At 67.2% G+C, this 21,524-nt stretch overlaps 12 protein-coding genes across 12 annotated transcripts; 6 read left to right on the forward strand and 6 right to left on the reverse strand.

The window, feature by feature from the left end:
* Positions 1-470: 470 nt before the first annotated feature.
* Positions 471-1,885, forward strand: MICPUN_109332 (predicted protein). The gene has a single exon (XM_002505362.1). It carries the CDS (start codon positions 520-522, stop codon positions 1,783-1,785), a length of 1,266 nt encoding a protein of 421 aa, XP_002505408.1. The 5' UTR covers positions 471-519; the 3' UTR covers positions 1,786-1,885.
* Positions 1,884-2,396, reverse strand: MICPUN_54593 (predicted protein; the record flags this gene model as incomplete). Its single annotated transcript, XM_002505613.1, has 1 exon — positions 1,884-2,396. One exon carries the CDS (start codon positions 2,394-2,396, stop codon positions 1,884-1,886), a length of 513 nt encoding a protein of 170 aa, XP_002505659.1.
* A 141-nt stretch (positions 2,397-2,537) lies between these two features.
* MICPUN_63420 (predicted protein) lies at positions 2,538-3,551 on the forward strand (the record flags this gene model as incomplete). Its single annotated transcript, XM_002505363.1, has 1 exon — positions 2,538-3,551. One exon carries the CDS (start codon positions 2,538-2,540, stop codon positions 3,549-3,551), a length of 1,014 nt encoding a protein of 337 aa, XP_002505409.1.
* Positions 3,552-3,696: 145 nt separating this feature from the next.
* Positions 3,697-5,361, reverse strand: MICPUN_87479 (predicted protein; the record flags this gene model as incomplete). Its single annotated transcript, XM_002505614.1, has 2 exons — positions 3,697-3,919; positions 3,974-5,361. 2 exons carry the CDS (start codon positions 5,359-5,361, stop codon positions 3,697-3,699), a joined length of 1,611 nt encoding a protein of 536 aa, XP_002505660.1.
* A 743-nt stretch (positions 5,362-6,104) lies between these two features.
* On the forward strand, positions 6,105-7,146 carry MICPUN_109333 (predicted protein). The gene is made up of 2 exons (XM_002505364.1): positions 6,105-6,619; positions 6,775-7,146. The coding sequence occupies exons 1-2, from the start codon at positions 6,280-6,282 to the stop codon at positions 6,891-6,893; spliced, it is 459 nt and encodes a 152-aa protein (XP_002505410.1). The 5' UTR covers positions 6,105-6,279; the 3' UTR covers positions 6,894-7,146.
* On the reverse strand, positions 7,123-8,622 carry MICPUN_54596 (predicted protein; the record flags this gene model as incomplete). The annotated part of the gene is made up of 1 exon (XM_002505615.1): positions 7,123-8,622. One exon carries the CDS (start codon positions 8,620-8,622, stop codon positions 7,180-7,182), a length of 1,443 nt encoding a protein of 480 aa, XP_002505661.1. The 3' UTR covers positions 7,123-7,179.
* A 2,213-nt stretch (positions 8,623-10,835) lies between these two features.
* Positions 10,836-11,834, forward strand: MICPUN_87915 (predicted protein; the record flags this gene model as incomplete). Its single annotated transcript, XM_002505365.1, has 1 exon — positions 10,836-11,834. The coding sequence occupies one exon, from the start codon at positions 10,836-10,838 to the stop codon at positions 11,832-11,834; it is 999 nt and encodes a 332-aa protein (XP_002505411.1).
* A 165-nt stretch (positions 11,835-11,999) lies between these two features.
* Positions 12,000-13,346, reverse strand: MICPUN_63425 (predicted protein; the record flags this gene model as incomplete). The annotated part of the gene is made up of 1 exon (XM_002505616.1): positions 12,000-13,346. The coding sequence occupies one exon, from the start codon at positions 13,344-13,346 to the stop codon at positions 12,000-12,002; it is 1,347 nt and encodes a 448-aa protein (XP_002505662.1).
* A 177-nt stretch (positions 13,347-13,523) lies between these two features.
* Positions 13,524-16,286, forward strand: CUPC15 (hypothetical protein; the record flags this gene model as incomplete). Its single annotated transcript, XM_002505366.1, has 2 exons — positions 13,524-13,583; positions 13,724-16,286. The coding sequence occupies 2 exons, from the start codon at positions 13,524-13,526 to the stop codon at positions 16,217-16,219; spliced, it is 2,556 nt and encodes an 851-aa protein (XP_002505412.1). The 3' UTR covers positions 16,220-16,286.
* Positions 16,249-17,418, reverse strand: MICPUN_113337 (oxidoreductase; the record flags this gene model as incomplete). Its single annotated transcript, XM_002505617.1, has 1 exon — positions 16,249-17,418. One exon carries the CDS (start codon positions 17,416-17,418, stop codon positions 16,282-16,284), a length of 1,137 nt encoding a protein of 378 aa, XP_002505663.1. The 3' UTR covers positions 16,249-16,281.
* Positions 17,419-18,007: 589 nt separating this feature from the next.
* MICPUN_63428 (predicted protein) lies at positions 18,008-19,889 on the forward strand (the record flags this gene model as incomplete). Its single annotated transcript, XM_002505367.1, has 3 exons — positions 18,008-18,013; positions 18,257-19,240; positions 19,305-19,889. The coding sequence occupies 3 exons, from the start codon at positions 18,008-18,010 to the stop codon at positions 19,788-19,790; spliced, it is 1,476 nt and encodes a 491-aa protein (XP_002505413.1). The 3' UTR covers positions 19,791-19,889.
* A 29-nt stretch (positions 19,890-19,918) lies between these two features.
* MICPUN_63429 (predicted protein) lies at positions 19,919-21,267 on the reverse strand (the record flags this gene model as incomplete). Its single annotated transcript, XM_002505618.1, has 3 exons — positions 19,919-20,547; positions 20,730-20,822; positions 21,190-21,267. 3 exons carry the CDS (start codon positions 21,265-21,267, stop codon positions 20,137-20,139), a joined length of 582 nt encoding a protein of 193 aa, XP_002505664.1. The 3' UTR covers positions 19,919-20,136.
* Positions 21,268-21,524: the final 257 nt, after the last annotated feature.

Here is a 21,524-nt window from a genome sequence, read left to right on the forward strand (position 1 = left end):
CTATCGTTGAGTGCATACGCGTTGCGATCGTGGGCCCGAAAAGATGACTCACTTTTTTTGACAACGAAGCAGGCGAAATCAACCAACGTGGCAGGTTGAATCTCGACCACCACAACGGAGATGGCGGAAGGGGTTTCCCCGGCCAGAAATCGTCACCAAACGTGACTGGCACCGCCCGCGCCCTCTACTCGAAGACGCGCCCCAAACGTCGCCGCGAGGAAGGCGCCGAGGCGCGCGGAGAGGAAAGGGGGTCGAGGCACGCACGCGCCGGTGACGCGTCAAAATCGCGCGATGGGCCTCGAGGGATCCGCCCGCGAGAGACGACGCGCGTACACGCGCGACGAGGTGTCGCGCCTCGCCGCGAACGGCGCCGATCTGCTCGTCATCGACTCGATCGTGTGCGACTTCTCCTCCTTCTCGCACCCCGGCGGGCGCGCGGTGCTCCGAAGGCACGCCGGCGAGGACGTCAGCGACATGTTCGCCGGCGTGGTCCCGGCGGTGAAGTCGTCGACGAGGCCGATGGCGCACGACGGTGCCGACGCGCACGCGCACAGCGCCGCCGCGCGATCGATGCTCGCGAGGCTCGCCGTCGGGTACGTCGAATCAATCGATTCGACGACGACGACCACGACGGGGACTGCGGCGGGCCCCGGGGAGGATCACGGACCGTTCGCGCGCGTCAGGGCGCGCCGCGCCGCGGTAAAAGCGGGAACATCGGGACGACCGGCGGCGGCGGCGCACGCGACGTCGGACGGGGGATCCCGCCCGGGGAGCCGCCTGGGGTCCAACGCGGGATCCTCCGACGACGACGAGCTCGAGTCGGATTCTCTTCGGATGACGGAAGAACCGGGGTGCGCGAGCGCGACGGACCTCGACCTCTCGTCCGGTCGCGTCTCACCGTCGCTCGCCTCGCCGCCGGATGGGGACTTGGACGGGGACTTCGGTATCGACGCCACCGCGGCGCTCGTCCCGCAGGTGGGCGCCCTCGGCGATCGGTACGTCGCTTGGGTCCATCGGCCGAACGCGGATGCGTCGCCGCTGCGATTCTTCGAGAGCGACTGGGCCGAGGCGGCGACGCGGACGCCGTGGTGGCTCGTGCCTCTGGTGTGGCTCCCGATCGCGGCGTACGCGGCGTTCGTCGGGTGCCGTTTGGCGATGGACGGACGGTCGGGGGATTTGGGGGGATTTGGTTTTGGCGATGGATTGTTTGGCGACGGAATGTTTGGCGGCGTTTGGCGTTGGATGTGTTTGGTTTCGGCGTGGGTCGCCGGGTACTGGTTCTGGGGTGTGCTGGAGTACGCGTTCCACCGGTTCGCGTTCCACCGCGCGCCCACGTCGGCGCTCGGCATCACGCTTCACTTTTTGATGCACGGGTGCCACCACAAGGCGCCGGCGGACGCGTGCAGGCTGGTGTTCCCGCCGGCTGCGGCGGCGCCCGTGATTTGGTTTTTTCGGCGAGCGTTTCGGTCCGTGATCGGGGGGTACCTTGGCGCGGGGGAGGCGGCGTCAGCGCTGTTCTTCAGCGGGTGCCTGACCGGGTACGTCGCGTACGACTGCGTGCACTATTTTTTGCACCACTGGGACTTCGATCCCGGGACGTTGGAACGCGCGGGGGTGGGGTTTACCGACTGGGTCACCGACTGGGTTACTCGGAGGCTTCGCGCGGCTCGGTCGACGCACATGGCGCACCACTACGACGACAGCGCGAGGTCGTTCGGGATCACGAGCGGGATGTTCGACCGTGCGTTCGGCACCGCGCCGCGCGCCAAGGCTAAGCCCGCGTGAGGGCGATGGGCGGCGGACGAGGGTGGACGTCGTCGCGCCCGCGAGGGTCGAGGGCGATTAATTTATTTCCAACGATAAGAAGCGCCGAGGAGGGTGACTTACTCGAGGACGACTTCGCTCCAGTCGCCTTGCTCCCTGACCTCCGCCGCGACCGCGTCCGCGGCCGCCTCCGCCGCGACTGCCGCCTCCGCCGCGATCCTCGCCTCCACCCTTCGCTTGCTGAGCTCCATCGCGGCCCGCAGCTCCTCCTCGGGCAGTCCGGCGCAGTCTCCGATGCCCAGCCTGGACTGCTTGAGGCAGTTCGAGTTCTCCATCTCCACCTTCCGAAGCTCCTTGTTCGCCTCCGTCTTGGCGAGCAGGCCCTGGATGTACGAGTTGCTCCCGGAGTTGAGCTCGGGCGGGGGCGGGGACGCGACGCCGCCTAGGGCGAGCGCGGGAGACACCAGCGCCACGGTGATTGCCGCGACTACCCCGGCGATCGGCAGCGCGGTGGTCCGCTCGCGGGCGTCGGGATGGGAGCGCGCGGTCGCGAGGACCGTGGGCGCGCGCCGCACCGCGCGCGGGGTGGCGCGCGCGTTCGAGACGGCGGATGGCGAAGCCAGGACGCGCATCGTGGAGTGGTGGAGCGAACCCTATCGCGACGAAACAAAGTCTAACAACAGGACAGGACGAGTACCAGTACTTGCGAACAAGGAACTCGAGGTCGCCGGGTGACCACTCGCGACGGGCGCCTCGCGAGGTCACGGGCGGCGATGGGTAAGGATAAAGGCGGCGGCGGCGGGTCACGGGGCGCGCCGGTCGTCACCCTCGAGCAGTTCGCCGACGCCCTCATCACCTCGGGCAGCTCGTCGTCGTCCTCGTCGGGGCCCACCAAGAGCGGCAGAGGGGGCGGCGGCGGTGGCGGCAAACACGCGCACAAGCCCCTCGCCAAGTCGGTCGAATCCCTCACCCTTCGGGACGACGTCGGCGCATCGGTGGAGGTATCGAGGTGGGACAGGAACCCGCGGGTGCTCCTGCTGCGGTTCCCGTCCGCCGCGACGCAACGCGACGCCATGGGCCGCCCGTCCATCTTCCTCGAGGATGCCGAACTGCACGGCACCGTCGTGGAACGAATACCTTCCGGACAACGCGGCGGCGTCGCCAACTACTCCGGGCACAACATGCGCGCCAGCGACCTCGCGAGGTTCCTCAACGTCCTCCGCGCGACGATGCCGGGGGGCGCCGCGGAGAACGCGTCCGAGGCTGCCATGGTTCGCGCGTTGAAAAACGTCGGCGCGCTCGTGACCAAAAAAGATGGATCGGTAGCCGCGGCGCGCGACGACCCCGTCCTCGCCGCCGTCGCGGGATCCAGCGATAGAAACGAGGTCCGCGACGCGCTCCTGCACGAGGCGATGCACATGGTCTTCTACATCGACCCCGAGTACGAGCGCGCGTGTCGCGACTACTGGGAGAGTTCGATGACCGACTCGGATAAGGACGCGTGGCGAGCGTTTTTGACTGAGCTTCGATACAACGCCGACGACGAGACGCTCGTGGTGAACGAGCTGCAGGCGTACATGGCCACGGAGCGCGTCATGTTCGACGACGGCGTCGGTGGCAATAAGGGCGGTGGCAATAAGGGCGGTGGCAATAACGGGGGGAAAGGCGGGGAAAAGATCGAGACGCTGGCGCGAATGCAAAGGGAGTTCGCGGCGCACATCAAGACGCACGCGTCCATGGCAGATCCCCCGTCCGTGGGCGCAAACACAAAGGTGGTGTGGCTGTGACGCCGGCGAGGGCGGCGGCGCGTTTCGATCGTGATCGTTAGGATTCTAGCTAGAACGCTCTAAAAGTAGTTTGATCGTCTAAAAGTATCGTACTTTCCCCTTCTCCGCCGTCGTCCGTCTAAAAGTTAGTCTACGCGCAAAAGGTTCAACTCGCGTTGAACCGGTCGGCGATCCCGCCCCGCATGACGCGGCCGTACTTATCCGGCGTCTCGTCCCACGCGTCCACCGCCCACGGCGCATCCGACGGCGCGTACGGGACGGGCGGGACGCGGTAGGGCAGCGGCGCGAACGCGACAAACTCGCGCGAGTCACCGGGCGGTGAGTCGCCGGGCCCGTCGTCGCTCGCCGCCGATATGCGAACGCCGCCGCTCGTCGCCCCGTCGAATTCCCCCGGCCTTGGAGGCCTCGCGTTGGCCAGGCACAGGCAGCGCGGCACCACCTCGCCGCGGTGACTCACCGCCCCGGGGGTGCACGTGAACGGCGCGGCAACCCTCGTTTTGCCAATCGAACGCGGCGAGAGTAAGACGCCGAGCTCGTACGATAAAATCGCGATTTGCGTCTCGTTCTTCTCCAGGCGACCCCACGCCGCGCCCGACAGGTTGTGCGATCCGACGATGACCCACGCGAGGTGGTGCGGCGCGTTTGGGGCGTACCGGGCGAAGGTCTTGACGTGCGGCATCACGCGTCCGCGCCCCGTCGGGTCGGTCGACGCCGGCGGGTGGTCGAGTAGTTTCGTCCCCCGCGTCGCCCCGACGTCCCCGCGCCACCTGTGCAGCCGGCGTCTCACGTGCTCGCGAGATATCTTGTCCGTCGCGCCCGGGATGGATCCGCCGGTGACGTACCCGAGGTTCGACCCGCGCACTTCGCCCATCGTCGGCCACACCAGCCGCAGATCCCCGTCGCCGAGGCAGGGACCCCCGGGCCATTCATTCGCGTCGTCCGTTTCCGTCGCCCCCGCGCCAAAGCTCCGCGCCATCTCCCCCATCCACTTCTCCGTCGTCGCCCCGACGCTCGTGAACTGGCACACCACGGGCGCGCGCTTGAACACGCCCGGGAACGTCATCCCCGCCAGCGCGTGACGCACGGAGGTATGTCCGTAGTTCATCATCGCCGATCCGACCCAGCGGCCGGGCACCGAGGCAATCAACTTGGCCCCCGCGCCCGAAAAGTCGAACCGAGACATCGCGGACGGTCCGACGACGACGTCGCCGCCCGCGCCGGGCAACGCGCACGTCTCGTCCTTCCACCCGAGCGTCGCGAGGTACCGTCCGAGGTCGCGTTCGAACTCGCTCGACCGTCCGAGGTGGGCGGCGGACTTGTTTGGAAAATCCTGGCACCAAGCCGCGTTGGTTCGCTTGCGCACGTCGCCGTGTATGAGGTTCGCGGTGTGCACGCACACCCTCACGCCGGTGTCGTACACCAGTATGAAGCACTTGGTGTGGTGCGTGCCGAACTTTGGGCACGGCGGGTTGACGACGGTCCAGTCTCGCTCGCCTTTCAGTCGGAGAAATTCCGGATCTCTCGGCGTCGGCGATGACCGCTCGTCCCCGATCCACACCACCTTGGGGATTCGCAACAGCTCCGGGCATCCGTCGGGGGAGAGCAGCCACGGAAGGTCGATCATGAAGTTCATCACGACGCACCATCGCACGGGGCCGGAGACGATGTCGCGCAGCGAGACGCATCCCGCGTTGCCGCTCGTGTTCGGGTTTAGGTCGGCGGGATCGGTGGTGAGGAGCCTGAACAGCGGCGGGTCGGAGAAGGACGATTGGACGCGTTCGAACTCGGCCTCGAGCTCACCGCGTTCCATGCCCGAGTGGGTGACCCCCGCGGCGTCGAGCGCGCGCTTCATCTCGGCGATGGACGGTCTCGTCTTCGGGTCGGGAGGCACGGATCTCGGCTGGTTGTTAGCCGACGGTGCGCCCCCGAGATCCGCCCCGTTACGCGGTCGCTTCGCGGCTCGGTCGTCTCCCGACGCCGGGTCGCCGCCTGCTCGGATCTCCCCGACGATCAAAACTTCGTCGTCCGACCCGGACATCGCGAAGCCTTCCTTCGTTCGATGAGAGACTCCGGCGCCCCTCCCTCCGTCTGTGGAGGGGGGACGCACGAAAAGTTCCCATTGCCGCCTCTTCGTCCCGAACAACGCGCGTCGCGGCGAACGCCGCCCGAACCGCTTTTCGCCGATATTTCGAGGATTTTTTCAGCAACGATCTTCGTAGGCCGCGGTCCAAAATTAACGGCAAACGCTTTCACCCCGGAATGACAAACAGTTACGGCCTTCCAACGGAATCGTTTCCGCGGCTGCGAATGCTCGAATGAAAATCAGGGCCAAATCAACCCATTGACTCGTCATAGCACGGTCTATTTTATAGGGGGGGAAGGATAAGGAGATCCTTGCTGGACCAGTCAGAACCTCGGATTTCGTCACGGTCTATTCTGATGAGTCATTTATACGGGGATGGCCGGTCGCCTCGTTCCTCGTCAGCAAAAAAGCGCGCGGGTGTTGGCAGCTCAGCCTCGGTGCGCCCCCGTCGCCATAGCCGCGCCGCGCGACGCCCCGGCCGTCACGCGAACCCATCGACCGAGAGGGATCGGCACGTAGTCTTCGGAGCATCGAGGCGCGCATCGAGGCGCGCACGGGCCGGGCGCGAAAACACCCGGTGCGACCCCGCGCGCCGTGAAATTTTCCACACCGAACGGAAGCCGGCGAGAAGCGAACACGTGGGAAATGGGGACGGGAGGCACTGCGGGAACGGCGGATTCCCCGACGAAGAGGGACCTGCATCGCGTGACGACGCAGGAGAAGCTGTTTCAGAGCGAGTTCAACGCCCCCGCGGGGCACTGCTCGGTGAACGCCGGGGAGGTGCGGTGGACCCTGCGGGGCTACTTGCCCCCGAAACATCTCCGCATACCCGGCTACAACTACGGCTTGCCGGAGGACAGCCAGGGCACCGGCTTCGACGAGTGCTCCCCTTCGATCGTGGGGAGGGAGAGCACGCGGGAGCTGATGGCGGGGGTGTTCCTACCGTCGTGCGGCGACGTTGACATGACCGACAACAGCTCCAAGGGTGAGTCCCGCGCCCGGCACCCCGCGGCACCCCTCGCCCCGAAGCGGACGATCTTCCCGATATAAAAACCCAAAAACCGAACCGAGCCGGCCAATCCGTTTCACAGACCGTTTCTTCCTTGCTGACGAGGATTGCCCCCGCCTTCCGCTCGACAGTGACGATAACCCTGAACGATACGAGGACGGTCAAGGGTAACATGTCGTCGCGGCCGTCATGGGGCGGCGCGCACTACGCCAAGGCGGCGGAGATGGCGGTGCCCAACTACGCCATGTGAGAGGGGCGAGAGCTCGCGCCCCGGGAGGGATTCTTTTCCCCACCGGAGCGCGTGAAAAAAACCGTGAGGAGGCTCCGAAAAACACACTATTCTTTTCGCCCCGAGAGAGCCGCGGCACGCGCCGTCCCCTCTCGTCGTGCGGCACAACCGTATACGCTACCGACACCGTGTACCCATACCGTGATGAGTCCGGCCGATTCGATTTCAACCGTGTTTGTACTGTTGTAATACCCCATCCGTAGACTTGATCGTTAAAAACAGACGCGCTTCAGACGCTTCAGACGCTTCACAACTCCTCCACCTCGGCGGCGGCGCCGAGCCGAACCCGCTTCGTTCCCCCGTCGTTTTCCCCATCCTCCTCGTCCGCGCCCAACCGCGCCCGCTTCCCGCCTCCCCGCCGTTCGCGATCGACCGTCTCCTCCTCGAGACGCGTCTTCTCCCTCTCGTCCGGCTCGCCGCCCCCGTCCCCATTGTCGTCCCCGTCGTCCATCGCGAACTCCTCTCGGAGACTCAGCCGCGTCCACATCGCGCTGAACAGCACCCTCCACCGCGCCTTCGCCTCGCGCCTCTCCCTCTCCGCCTTCGCCGCGACCAACCGCGCCTCCTCCTCCGCGTGGGCCTCGCGTAGCCTACCCTCGAACTCTTCGCAGACGACGACGCCTTCAAACTTGGGCGTCGTCTTACCGCCCCGGTGAAACTCGAAACCCACGAGCGCCGACGCGTAATCGATCCCGAGCGCCCTGGCGACCCTCGCGATCCTCGGCAGGTTGACGTGAACCGTCCCCGGGGGAGGTAAAGCGGCGCCGTGGAGGTCCACGTTTCCGCGGTCGTTCTTGGGCACCACGCCGTCCTTCGCGGCTGGCGGATCCCACGGCTCCGTCTGCCACTCGCCGTAAAGAAACACCTCGCCCTCCTCCTCCTCCTCCTCCTCCTCCTCCCCGTTCACCCCGCCCCCCGGGTTGCCGTTCGCGCCGAGGCCGTTCTCGCGTTTGGACATGGCCGCAGCGACCTCCTCGACGGACCTTGAGCCCTTGCGCCGGGGCGGGTGGCCCCCATTCTTTCCCCGTCCCCGCCGCGCGGCGTCGATCCGCTCGGCGTCTTTTTTCGCCTTTTGCACCCTCGCCCTCGCCGCCTGGATTCGGGAGTGCATTCGCTTCGCCGGCTTCTGGAGCTCGGAGACGAGCACGATCCGCCGGCACTCCGCCTTCCACCGCTCGGCGCTCCTCAGCTCCCTGACGCAGGACCTGGGAAACACGCACTCGCCCTGGATGAAACCCTTCACCGGAAATCGCGGGTGAATGCACTGCGTCTTGGTCAGGAACCGCTCCACCGCCCACAGCGGATGGTTTCGAAGCTCGGCGAACGACGACGGGACGCGCTCGGTGAGGCACTTGGCGTCCATGTGAACGTCCTCAGCTCGACACGCGCCACGCGCCAACGCGGAAACTTCCAGAAGCCGCGGTCTGTCCGACGATTGAACGTCGTCCGCCGCGCGAAACTCGTCCACGGCGCGATCGCCCGCCGCCATCGTCGACGTCGTCGACCGCAGCCACGATTCGTCCACCCTGTGCGGACCGACTTTGCTGAACGTCTCCGCGTACTTTCGCGTCAGGTCCTTCGCGCCCCAGCGGTACCCAGACTCTACCGCGTGACGGTCGGCTAACGATCCAAACTCGGCCGATCCAAACGCGACGACGAGCCTCGACCTGAATCCAAACACGTACGGCATCACCGGCGAGTCGCGGCTCGCGGCCACCACCCCGGGGTCGTCCACGGACGCGCGTCCGGACCTGAAGGACCATCGCTCGTTCGATTCGCGGCGGCCGCGCGCGGAGTGGGGCACGACGGTGACCCACTCGCCGCCGCCGCTCTCGTCGTGACAGAGAACCTCCGCCCAGTGCGTCACCGGCTCCGCGAATCGCGTCGGAGCCGCGTTCGTCTCGTCACCGGGCGCCTGTTCGGTTCGGGTTTTGGCGTTTTTGGCTTTGGTCGTCTCGGTCTTTGTCTCGGATTTGGCCTTGGTATTTTGGTTTTTTGGCTTTTGGCTTTTGGCTTTTGGATTTCTGCTTCGCGAGACGCCGTCCACGGTCCACAGCTCATCGGGCTGCGGGAGGAGGATCCCCGCGCGCTCCAGGGACGCCGCGCTCGCTCGCAGGGGCACTGGTGTCAGCGCGACGCACGTTCGAGCCTCGCACCCCAAACCGCGCACTGCGGAGACGAAGAGCGCGGCGGCTTCCTCCTGCGTCGCGGCGCGCTTGGCGAGAGCGAAGCACAGTCGAAGCGTCGGCCCGGTTCTCGAGCGTTCGTGCGCGGCTTCGATCGCCTCTTTGCGTCTCGCGTCGGGGTCGTCGTCGTCGTCGTCGTCGGGCGTTGGTGGTGGTTGATGACGTGGCGGTTTTTGTTCGCCACGTGGCGGGTTTCTATCGGCCGGCCCGTCCTTGTCGGACGATTCGTCGAGGACGATGACGCCGCCGGCGTCGCCCCTCGCGCCTTTCGATTCCCCCTGCGATGACACCGCCGCCCCCCCGCCGCGCCCGGGTTCGAACCCGGGACCTCGCGATCCCTTCGTTCCGGCCTTTACCAGGTCGACGTGGCCCGCGAACCACTTGGCCACGCGCGCGACGTCGTCCCTCGACGGCGCCGCCTGTGTCGCCGAATCGCGGCAAACGGCGAAGGCGACCTCTCGGGGCACCACCGACGCGGCCATCGCCCGCGCCAACGGGCTGGACGCCGCGCGGTCGTACGCCGCCGCCCTCGCGATGAGGCAGAGTAAGTGTGTTTTGTGCGTGTCGACCAGGCCCGCGCGCTCGGCGGCGGTCATGCGGCGAGCTTTCTCCTTTCGAGCGCCTTTCGAGCGCTTGGTTTTTTTCCCCGTCCCCGCCGCCTCCTCCTCGTCGTCGTCGTTTAACTCGTCGTCGTCGAATTCGAACGCGTCCTCCGCGTCCACGACGTCGTACGCGATATCGCCGTAGTCGCCCTGGTCGTCCAGCGTCTGTTCCTCCCACTCGTCCTCGTCGTCCGAGCGGTGGAGTAACTCGTCCGGGACGCCGAGGTCGTCGGCTCGAACCCCGCGGCGGTCGGCTCGCTCGAGGTCCTCGCGCGTGGTGCTCGCGCGCACGCCGCACGTTCCGTCGTCATCGAGCGCCGTGTCGCCGCCGAGGGGCACGATGCCCTTGCGGAGGGCGGCGAGGCGCAGGACCTCGTTGTTGTGCGCGGTGGCGAGAGCCTTGGCGGTCGCCGCCCTGGCTTCGTCCGTGTCTTTCTCTCCCTCCGGTGCCGACGCGGCGCGGGCGCCGACGACGACGCGGCCGTCGGGGCGCGCCCTCGAGGAGCGGTCGCGTCGCTGCGAGAGGAGCGCCTCGAGCTGCTCGCGGGCGCGCGTGCCGATCGTGAGGTCGGGTCGACGCGCCGCGTTCGCGTCGCCGTCGTCGGCGCCCGAGCGCGCGTGACGATGATGAGGATCTGACGACGACGCCTCGCCGCTCTTCCCGCGCTGCGAAGTCGACGCCGGGCCCCCGCGGCCTCGCTCGGGCGGCATCGCGCGAGCGCCGCCGCGGCCCCCGCGGCTGCCGTCGCGACCGTTCTCACCGAGCGACGGCCACGCGCGCACCTCACGCGCCTAAGAGCTATGAGGCCGGGCGGGCGGCAGATTTGGCGCCATCTATCCGACTTGCTGGATCGCGGGACTCCGAGTGAAACCTGACGCGATTGAACCCCCGAGGCCACGAGCCCGACGCGGCTCAGGCCACTCGAACCGGCGCGTCACCGCCCGAGCCATGGCATCCGTCGTCGCCAACCTCTCCGTTTCCGCTCGCGTCCGCGCCGGTCGCGCGGTGAGACCCCGACCGACCTGCGCCCCACCGCCCGACCACCCACCGCCAACCGCGTCGCCGCGCAAAACCCTCAACCCCGCTCAACCGCTTTCGCAATCGCGCCCGCTCGATGACTCACCGCCTCACTCTCCAAACCTCCGACGCGTCGCAGGCCGTCCGCGCCGCCCCACCGGCGAAAGCCGCGGCCGTCAAGCCCGCGCGCCGCGGGCCCTCCGCGCGCAATCTCGTCGTCAGGGCCGCCGCCGGCGACTCGTGCGAGCTCGATAACTTTCAGCGCGTCTCCGTCCTCGCCGAAGCTCTGCCGTACCTGCAGCGATTCGCGGGTCAGACGGTCGTGGTCAAGTACGGCGGCGCGGCGATGACGGACGAGTCCCTCAAGGACCGCGTCATAAAGGACCTCGTTCTCCTCTCCACCGTCGGCATCAGACCCATCCTGGTGCACGGAGGCGGCCCCGAGATCAACGGCTGGCTCAAGAAGGTTGGCATCGAGCCCAAGTTTCTCAACGGCCTCCGCGTGACGGACGCCGCGACGATGGAGATTGTCGAGATGGTCCTCGTGGGCAAGGTGAACAAGTCGTTGGTGTCCTTAATCAACTGCGCCGGGGGACGGGCCGTGGGCATGTGCGGCAAGGACGGCAACACCCTCAGGGGTAAGATCAAGAACCCCGAGTTGGGATTCGTCGGCGACGTCACCTCGGTGGACACAGCCGTGCTCTCGCAGCTCGTGTCGAGCGGCCACATCCCGGTCGTGGCGACGGTGGCGATGGACTCGAGCGGGCAGGCGCTCAACGTCAACGCGGACACCGCCGCGGGTGAGCTCGCGGCGTCCATCGGAGCCGCGAAGCTCATCCTGATGACGGACGTGCCCGGAGTGTGCACGGACAAGGACGATCCGGGGACGCTGATTCGCGAGCTGACAATCAACGAGTCGAGGGACCTGGTGGGAGACGGGGTCATCGCGGGCGGCATGATCCCGAAGGTGGAGTGCTGCGTCAAGTCCATCGCGCAGGGCGTGAAGAGCGCGCACATCATCGACGGCAGGGCGCCGCACTCGCTGCTGCTGGAGATCTTGACGGACGAGGGCGCGGGGACGATGATCACCGGATGAGTAGACGCGACTCTTCCAATAAGTTAGTCGACGCGAGGTGATAGAGTTGAAGATTGGAACCGATGATTCGGCGAAGAGAACGGCGGCGGCCATCTCGCCGGGGTGTCGTAGGATGCGCGCATCTATCGTATCACGCGCCACGATCGCGCCTAATTAGCCCTAACCCTAATTAGGCGTCGGGAGGAGGCGACGGCGCCTAGCCTCGTACCCGTCGCACTCGCACGGTTTTCGTTTTAGTTTCGCCCCCGCGGTTGTCTCTGCCCGGGCCATCTCCTGCGCCTCGCAGCTCCCGCAGCAGAACACCCTCGCCTCGGCACCATTTCCGTCGCCGTTTCCGCCGCCGCCGCACGCTTCGCAGACCACGAGGATGACGTGGCACCCGATACCCGCGCACTTCCCCAGTCGATTGGACTTCGCCCCGCAACCGTCGCACCACGTCACGACGTCGCTCGTCACCGGCACCGCTCCCCGGTTGTCAAAGACAAAGTTCAATCCCTTGTACGCCGACTTCGTCTCCGCACCCGCCTCGGCACCCGCCTCGGCACCGAGGACGTCGCGCGCGTACGCCACGATCCCGCCTCGAAGCTGCCGCACCGACCTCGGACGACCGGTCACCCCCGCGTTTTTTTCTCCGTCGTTTCCCCCGAGCGACGCGAGGTACCTCGCGGCTTTCTCGCACCGGATACCCCCGGTGCAGTACATCAAAACGTCCTTCCCGTGGAACAGGCTCCTGTTACGTTCGACGTACTCCGGAAGCTGACTGAACCGCCGTATGGGCGCGAGCACCGCGCCGTCGAAATGACCCACCCGGCTCTCGTACCAGTTGCGGACGTCGAGGACGACGACGTCGGACGCGGACGCGGACGCGGCGCGGTCGCGGACGGCGTCGTGGAAGTCGCGGGGGTCGAGGTACCCCACGGGACACGGCGTGGGTACCGAGGATGCCGAGGGTGCCGAGGGTGCCGAGGCGTCCGTCTCGGTCCCTCTCTCGCCGCCGTCGTCGTCGCCGCCGACGGTGGCGTGTCGCCCTCCTCGTCTCTTCTTCCTCGCCGACTTGGCGCCGCCGGCGGACGGCTCGAACGGCACGATCTCCGGGACGAGTCTCACGCTGAGATCGTCGAAGAGGCACGCGCAACCCGGCGCGTGCTTGTAGTCCAGGCTCTTCGCCGCCGCCGCGAGACGGGGTTCACGAGCGCACGACGCGAGCGCATCGATCATCGCGTCGATCCCCGCGTGGGTCCCCGCGGCGGTCCCGTTGATGCCCTCGCGTCCGATCCTCAGCTTGCCGGTCACGCCGTTGCACCCGCACGTCGCGCGCAGCTCGGTGACCAGCGACGCCGGGTCGGCGATGGGCACGTACGCGTAGAAGAGGACGACGGCGCCCTTCGAGCGGTCGCACTCGCAACCGCCGCCTGTCTGGGAGATCGGGTCGCTCGCGCCCTTGGGCAGCCTTCGCGGTGCGCCGTCGAGGCGCGCGACGGGCGGGGGAGGCTCGAGAGCGGGAGCCGACATCGCGCCGGGCGCGTCGGCCGGCGTGAAGGGGGCGGAACGCGCGAGCCAGCGGCGGCGGTGAAGCCGAATGGCGCGTCGCGAGTCGGCCGCTCGTGTCCATCTTTTTTTTGGACGCAACCGAGAAGAGTTCTTCGCCGGACCCGCTCTCACGCAAAGAGGCGCGCGCGACCGAGTCCGATGGCGAGGTTACGCCGCGAGGAGGTCGCCGCGGCGCGACGCGACGTGCTCTCCGTGGTGGTGCGTTTAAACCCGGCTCGAACACCCGCGCAGACCCCGCCCGGAACCCAACGTCACCGTCATCCGTCGTCGCCCTCCCGAACGAACGAACGAACGAAACATCTGACGCCCGATCCCCTCTCCCCCGCCCCGACGCCCAGGTCCCCGAGGGAGCGGAGGACAGCCTGGACGCGCTGCAGCACGCCAGTGAACGCCTCGAGGCCGACGCGACGGCGCTGCGTCGCGAGATCCTCCACGGCGCGCTCCGAGTCCTCGCGTCGAACGACGAAGCGTGTGATGCCGCGGACCGAGAAAAACATGATGCCGCGGAAGTCGCGACCGTCGCCGCGCTCGCGGACCTCGCGCCGCCGCGTTCCCCCGAGGATCCGCCGGACGAGACCCCGGACGATGACCACATGACAACATTCGGCCGCGTCGCGTCGCCGGGCCGCGAGACGAGGCGCGAGGACGCGGACATCGCGAAACGCGCGGCGACGCTCGAGGCGGAATCCATCCGACTGCGAACGCTGACCGTCGCGGCGGACGTCGCCGAGGCGTTCGCGCGCGCGGAGGCGTCGATCCACGAGGCTGAGGCCGCGTTGGGGCGAGGCGAGTACGAGATCGCGGCGGCACATGTGGCGGCGACGCGCGACGCCCTTCGCGACGCGTCACCGGGCGGTGACTCACCGGGCGGGGGCGGTGACTCGTCGGTGATTGGCGAGATTCGAGCCGCGGATCGCGAAGCCGCCGTCGGCGCAGCCATCGCGTCCATCGACGCCGCGATTCGTCGCGACCTCGCCGCGTCGCTTCACGCCTCGTTCTCGTTCGTGGGCGATACGAACCGTCGGACCGTGGAGAGCATCGATCGATCGGAGTTGCCGAAAGAGTTGGCGCTGCGGTGGACGACGCTGAGTTCGATCGACGTCTGCGGAAAGGCGGGTCGCGACGAAGCCGCCGCCGTCGCGCGACGCGCGGGCGAATCGTGGGGCGCCACGTGGCGCGAACGCGCGGCGCACGACGACGCGCGGGTCCTGGCGGAGGGGTTGGAACGATCGATCGACGCGATTCGCGACGCGTGGGGGGAGCTTCCGGAGAAACAGAGAGCGCTCGTCGCCAAAACTTTCGGCGAAGGCGCGTGGCCCCCGGTGGCGAACGCGGTGATCCGCCGATGGTTCTCGACCGACAATTCCGGTTCTTCTAGAAGGCATCTCGACGATGATGAAGACGACGACGGTGTTCGCGTTGGTTCAAACGAGACGGGTTTGAACGAGACGCGGTTGGACGAGGAGCGCGTCAACGCGCTGGTGGGCGCCGAGGGCGCCGCGCAGGCGCTCGGCCTGGTACCGCCGCCGCCGCACGTCGGACCGGTGGAATCCGCCGCGTACGAGCGCGACCGGGCGGAACGCGCGGGATACGTTGCCGCCGTCCTCGCCGCCGCGCGCGACGCGATCGTCGGGAACCCCCACGAGACGATGCGCGCGCTCGGGCGCTCCGGGGATGGCGACGGCGCGGCCGGGGATGAAATGTCGGCACCCGGGGATGGGGACGGCGCCGGGGATGAAAAGTCGGCACCATGGGATGGGGACGGCGCCGGGTCCGGTTGGCGGCCGGGTACGGGCGGCGCGGGTGCCGGGTTCGGCGACGAGATCGCCGTATGCGCCGTGTGCGTCGAGGAGGGTGCCGACTTTTTGGACGGGGAATGGTGTACGGTGAGCTCGGCGGCGCACTCCGTAGCGGCGCTCGCGCACCGGACGCTTCGCGGGGACGGAAAGTCGGCACCCGGAGACGCGTCGACGGCGTTCGCGGCGGCGCGCGACGCGCTCGATCTCTTCCGAGCGCTTCGGGACCCGGAAAACTCGGCGGCGTCCAACTCGCCTCCGTCGCCCGCGGCGGTTTGCGTGTACCGAAACGACTGCCGGTACCTCGCCGCGAGATGGCGCGGATCGACGCATCACCTGTGCTCGGGGTCCAACTCGGAGGACGTGTCGACGCGACGGTTGGTATCCCTGTCCCTCGCGGCGGTTGCCGTCCTGCACGCCTCCGGCGACTCCGCGGTGACGGGCATGCTCGCGAGGTGCAAGGCGGATGTCTTCCACGCGCTCGACGACGCAAACGGCTTTCGCGATCTCGGCGAGGACGGCGCGTCGCGGGAGGCTCTCAACGCGGTGCGTCGCGCGAGACACGCTTTGGGAAGGGTGTGCGGCGCGGTGTCCAGGCTGCTGCCGCGACGCCTCGGCGCGCGGCTCGCGCGTGAGCTTCTGGCGGCGTACGCGGAGAAGGTGGCGGAAAATGCGTTGGCGTTGTCGGATGTCAGCGTTGACGAATCGGAGTGCCTCCGGGGAATTTTAGTCGAGGCTTTCGACCCGCGCGGGTTGCTCGTGGCCCTTCCCGGCACCCTCGCGAGCGGCGGCGGCAGGGCCGCGGCGGACGCGGAGGCGTGCGCGCTCGTCGACGGGCTCGAGGGTGACGCGTGGATGAAGGGTTCGTTTTTGCCGTCGATGCTGGACGCGAGGCTGACGGATCTGGCGCAGTGGTGGGACGAGGGGAGGTTACCCGCGCTCGGCTTCGACGTCGCCGAGGTGGCGGGGTTCGTACGCGCCAACTTCGAAGCGAGCGAGAACCGTGCCGCGGTGCTGGAACGATTGCGCGAGCGGTGACGATTGGGCGCGATTCGACGAAGACGCATCACCGGTACGGAGTTTTCCTCCCAAAAACAAATTCACCACGGCCCTCCGCGCTCCCACGTGTAGCAATCCGCGCTCGGCGCCTTTCCCCGCGCGAGCACCGCCTCGATCGCCGCCTTGTCCTCCGCGTCGAGCTCGAACGTGAACATCCGCCTGTGATCGTCCACGTGCGACGCGTTGCGAGCTCCCAAGATGATCGCCGGCGTTACGTCGTTCGAATCCAGCACCCACCGCGACGCGACGTTGCTTATACTCGCCCCGCCGTGCTTGTCCCCTACCGACCGGAGCGTTTCCAGAAGCGTCTGGAACCACTTATATCCACCCGCGTAGCCGATGACGGACGCGTACTTGCGCTTTGAGGAGGTATCGAGCGTCACGTCCGAACCGTCCAAGCCCAAAAACGCATCCGACAGGAAACCGCCCGCCACGACGCCGTACGGCAGCAACGAGATCCCGTTCTTTCCGCAGTACCCAGTCATCGCGCGTAACGGCCGGCGGTCGAGCAGGGAGAACTGGATCTGGTTCGAGCAGATCTCCGCCCCCGCGTCCACCATCTCGGCCATGCGCTTGGTGTCAAAGTTTGTTAAACCCACGGCGCCGATCTTTCCGGCGGCTTTGGCGTCTGTGAGGAAGAGCGCGGCGTCTACGTAGCCCTTCTGTCCGTAGTCGTTCCAGTACATCTGCACCAGGTCCAGGCTCTTGACGCCGAGTCTGCGCATGGGTAGGTCGAGCTTCTGCGTCACCCAGTCGTTCGTCATGTTGCCCTGCTCGCGCCCGACGCAGCACAGCTTGGTGAAGATCTTCACGTCGTCGCGCGCGATGGTTCCGCGTTTCAGCGCCTCGCCGATGACGAGCTCGGACGGGCCGTAGCCGCACGCCTCCGGGCCGGTGTCGAAGGTGTCGATCCCCGCGGCGACGAAGGATGCGAAGTCGTCCACCGCCGCGGCGCCGGACGTCCTGTCCGACGCCGGGTCCCCCCTGTGCCCGCCCGAGAGCTGCCAGCATCCCTTGATGATTCTCGACGGCGTCTGCGCGGAGAACTTGAGGGGCGCGGGTGCGCGGGGTACCGTCGGCAGGAGGAGCGTCGGGTCCGCCGCGGCGAACGCGGCGGGAACGGCGAAGGGTCCCGCCGTGCGATCTAGGGGCATCGCGGCGGCCATCGCCGCGGCCATCGCGGCTGGGTACGGGATACGCGGGTCGGGTCAGCGACGGGGAGGGAGGGACGATGCGGGTGGCGAGATTCTTGGTATCGCGCGTCGCACGTGGGGGGCGAAGGACGCACCGGAGGACAGGAGGTCGCGGCGGGAGATGTCCGCGCCGTCGGTCGACGACGACGACGATGATGATGACGCCCTGACGGCGATACCGCGAGGCGCGCGGTGTCGGCGCACCCGGGCGCGGGCGGTGACCGGCGGAGGCGGGGCGGACGCGAGGCTCATCGAAAAGTGTTGCTTGACGAGACTCCGATGGCCGGAAGTCTCTTCGAAGGAATCGTGACGAGGACCGTGCCATTCGGGTGCCGTCCGTGGACGTGTGACGAGCAGTCTGCGTTTTGTGCGAAATTGGCGTGGCCGCTTCGGAGCGGATGACGTTGCCATTTGGGCTCTCCCCAGCCGGTCCAAGTGGCCGCTCCTCGCCACTTCCGAAGCGAGCCGCTCTGCGGGGTTAACGCATCGAGAGACGACGACGATGCTCGCCAACGTCGTACGCGGTAGCTCCCGCGTCTTCCGCGACGCCGCTCGCGCCAGCGCCGTCCGCGGCATGGCGGTGCGTGTTCCCGCCCGCCGCGCCCCCGATTTGTTAAACTTTCAAAACGGGCCCGCGATCTCGCGCGCGCTCGGTCGCCGCCCCGCCGCCTCCGCGCCTCCGCGCCCGCGCCTCCGCGCCCGCGCCTCCACCTCCGCGCCTCCACCTCGCGCCTCCACCCCGCGCCGCCCCCGAACGAACGAATCGAAACCCTGACCGTCGCCCCGATCCCCCCGATCGTCCCCTCTCTTCGCTCGTTCCCAGGCGGCGTCCAACGCGGACGCGTACAAGTCCCTCGCCTCCGGGGTCTCGTGGCCCGAGGCGTGCAACAAATCCCTCGCGGAGATGGACCCGGAGATGGCCGACATCATCGAACACGAGAAGGCGCGCCAGTGGAAAGGCCTCGAGCTCATCCCGTCCGAGAACTTCACCAGCCGCTCCGTCATGGAAGCCGTGGGCAGCGTCATGACAAACAAGTACTCCGAGGGGTACCCGGGCGCGAGGTACTACGGCGGGAACGAGTTCATCGATCAGGCCGAGACGCTGTGCCAGAAGAGGGCGCTGGAGGCGTTCCGTCTGGACCCCGAGAAGTGGGGAGTGAACGTCCAGTCCCTCTCCGGATCGCCCTCCAACTTCCAGGTGTACACCGGCTTGCTCAACCCCCACGACAGGATCATGGGCCTCGACCTGCCCCACGGCGGCCACCTCTCCCACGGGTTCCAGACGGACACGAAGAAGATCTCCGCGGTGTCCATCTTCTTCGAGTCCATGCCGTACAGGCTCGACGAGTCCACCGGTTTGATCGACTACGACGCGTGCCAGACGCTCGCCACCGCGTACCGTCCGAAGCTCCTCATCGCGGGCGCGTCTGCGTACAGCAGACTGTACGATTACAAGCGCATGCGCGAAATCGCCGACAGCACCGGGGCGTACCTCCTGGCGGACATGGCGCACATCTCCGGCCTCGTCGCCGCGGACATGATCCCGTCGCCGTTCGAGTATTCCGACGTGGTGACCACCACCACGCACAAGTCCCTTCGCGGCCCTCGCGGCGCGATGATCTTCTACCGCAAGGGCCAGAAGGGCGTCGACAAGAAGGGCGCGCCGGTCATGTACGACCTTGAGGACAAGATCAACTTCAGCGTCTTCCCTGGGCTCCAGGGCGGTCCCCATAACCACACGATCGCGGGTTTGGCCGTCGCGTTGAAGCAGGCGGCGTCGCCCGAGTTCAAGGCGTACCAGACGCAGGTGAGTTTATTTTAATCTTTGTCCCAGGTATGGGCAAATAGACTGACGCGGTTTTTTTACGCAGGTGATGCGCAACATGCACGCCATGTCCGAGAGGCTCAAGAGCCACGGCATCGAGCTCGTCTCCGGAGGTACGGACAACCACCTCGTGCTCGCGGACCTCCGCCCGCTCGGCGTGGACGGCTCGCGCGTCGAACGCGTCCTCGAGCTCGCGCACATCGCGTGCAACAAAAACACCGTACCGGGAGACAAGAGCGCGATGGTCCCCGGCGGCTTGCGCTTGGGCACACCCGCGCTCACGACGCGCGGATTCGTCGAGGCGGATTTCGAGAAGGTGGCGGACTTTGTCGTCCGCGGCATCCACATCGCGAAGGACCTCAAGACGAAGCTCGGGCCGAAGCTGAAGGATTTCCGCGACGGTTTGTCTCACGCGCCCGAGGGTAAGTTCCCGGAGATCGACGCGCTCAAGGCGGAGGTTGAGGCGTTCGCGGCGACGTTCCCCACCATCGGGTTCGACAAGGCTGAGGGCAAGTACACTCAGTCGCTGTGAGCCGACTCGGTCGCTGTGAGCCGACTCGGTCGCCGCGAGCGCTCGGCGTCGAGTCAATTGTTTCAGATTTGTTTTGAGATTCAGTTGTGAGATTATACCGTCGTCGTCGTCGTTCGATCGCGCGCGCGCGGGCGTTCCCTCGGTATGATTATTCACGAAAGACTAATCTCGGGCGTCCCCCGCGACGTCCCGCGCCGCCGCGAAAGTTCGTCGGGAGGAGCCCTCTTCTCTTTGTATTTTTCCAAGCGCCGGCTCGTCCCGCCTTTTTCTCCCCGCCTCCTCCTTCACCCTCGGTCGGCCAACCTCCTCCTCATTCAAATCACTTCCCCTTTATTCGCCCGATCGTTTACTTGATGTACTGGGACACCCAGCGGAACCCCTCGCCGTACCCCATGCGCTTGACGACGGAGCACATGAACACCTCGATCGGCCTCATGTTGGTCGCCTCCAGGTTGACCTTCCCCTTGCCCGTGGTGTAGTTGGTCAGGCCGAGGCAGTGGCGGAGCTCCTCTTCGCTCGCCGCGTGCGGGATGTCGATCTTGTTGCCCAGGATCAGGAACGGCACCTGCCCGAGGGAATCATCGGACAGCAGCGAGTCCAGCTCCTTCTTGCTCTCGGCGAAGCGCTCCTTGTCAACCGCGTCGACGAGGAACACGATGGCGTCAACCTTGGCGTAGTAATCCTTCCAAACCCTGCGAGCCACCTCGTGCCCGCCCAGGTCGAAAGCCTTGAACTTGATCTGCCCGATGGACAGCTCCTGCGCGTGGACGCGGGGTGGCGCGGGCGGGTGCGCGGGAAGGTCAGCTTCGGGGTCCGGGACGGCGCGATCGCGACGCGGGAGCCTCGACCGGTCCGATGGAATAATGATGATGCGGTTCTTCGAGGAGCCGCGGGGCGCGGTGTTTTGATCGGGTTCGGGGAGCGGGCGCGGGGGCGCACCTCTGAGGTTGGGTACTGCGTCGGCTGGTGCTGCGCGAGGCGCTCGTCCTTGAGCATGTGCATCAGCGTCGTCTTGCCGGCGTTGTCGAGACCCTGGCGATGAAGGGGGGGGCGGGCGGGGCGCGGGTCAGGGAGAGGATCTCGATTTGAAACACACGCGGGCGAGTGACCGAGGGTGGCTGGCGGGTCGCGCCGGTGGAGGCGAGAGAGATCGCGCGCCTCGCGCGCCGGAACCCGCCGCGGATCGCGCGCCCCGCTCCACCGCGATCGTTACGCCGCTTTCGTTTTGGGCGATCGCGGCGGACCGCGGGCGATGGGCCGATCCGGCGGAGGGCGATCGGCGACGCGCCGGTCGCGGTCCCTCCCCTCCTCGCGAGCCTTCGCACTTCTCTCTCTTCCTTCCACTCTCCGCCGTGGCGAGATCGGCCAGCGGCGAGGGCGGTCGTGACGGGGCGCTCACCAGGAAGAGGATCTTGGCGTTCTTCTGCCACAGCCCGAGGCTGGCGAGGATATCGTAGAAGAAATCGAAGAACCCCATGGCCGCTGCGTCGTTGCGGGCGTCGCACGCGCGCCTCGCTTCTTCCAAAGTGCGACACGCGTGAGGCGGTTCGGATTGTTTTATTCTTCTCCCGTCGTGACCGAATGTCGCCCTGGCTGGCTGGTGAGCATCCCTGTCAAATGCGAAATAGGCGGAAATAGTTCGATGTTGATATCGAAAAGGTTGTGCGCATCCCGCAGTAATATTGGTTAACCAGGTCGTTAACCAGGTCGTTGTTCGCCTACAGTACGGCGATA

The sequence above is a fragment of the Micromonas commoda genome, chromosome 13, assembly GCF_000090985.2.
Source record: "Micromonas commoda chromosome 13, complete sequence".
NCBI classification, from domain to species: domain Eukaryota; kingdom Viridiplantae; phylum Chlorophyta; class Mamiellophyceae; order Mamiellales; family Mamiellaceae; genus Micromonas; species Micromonas commoda.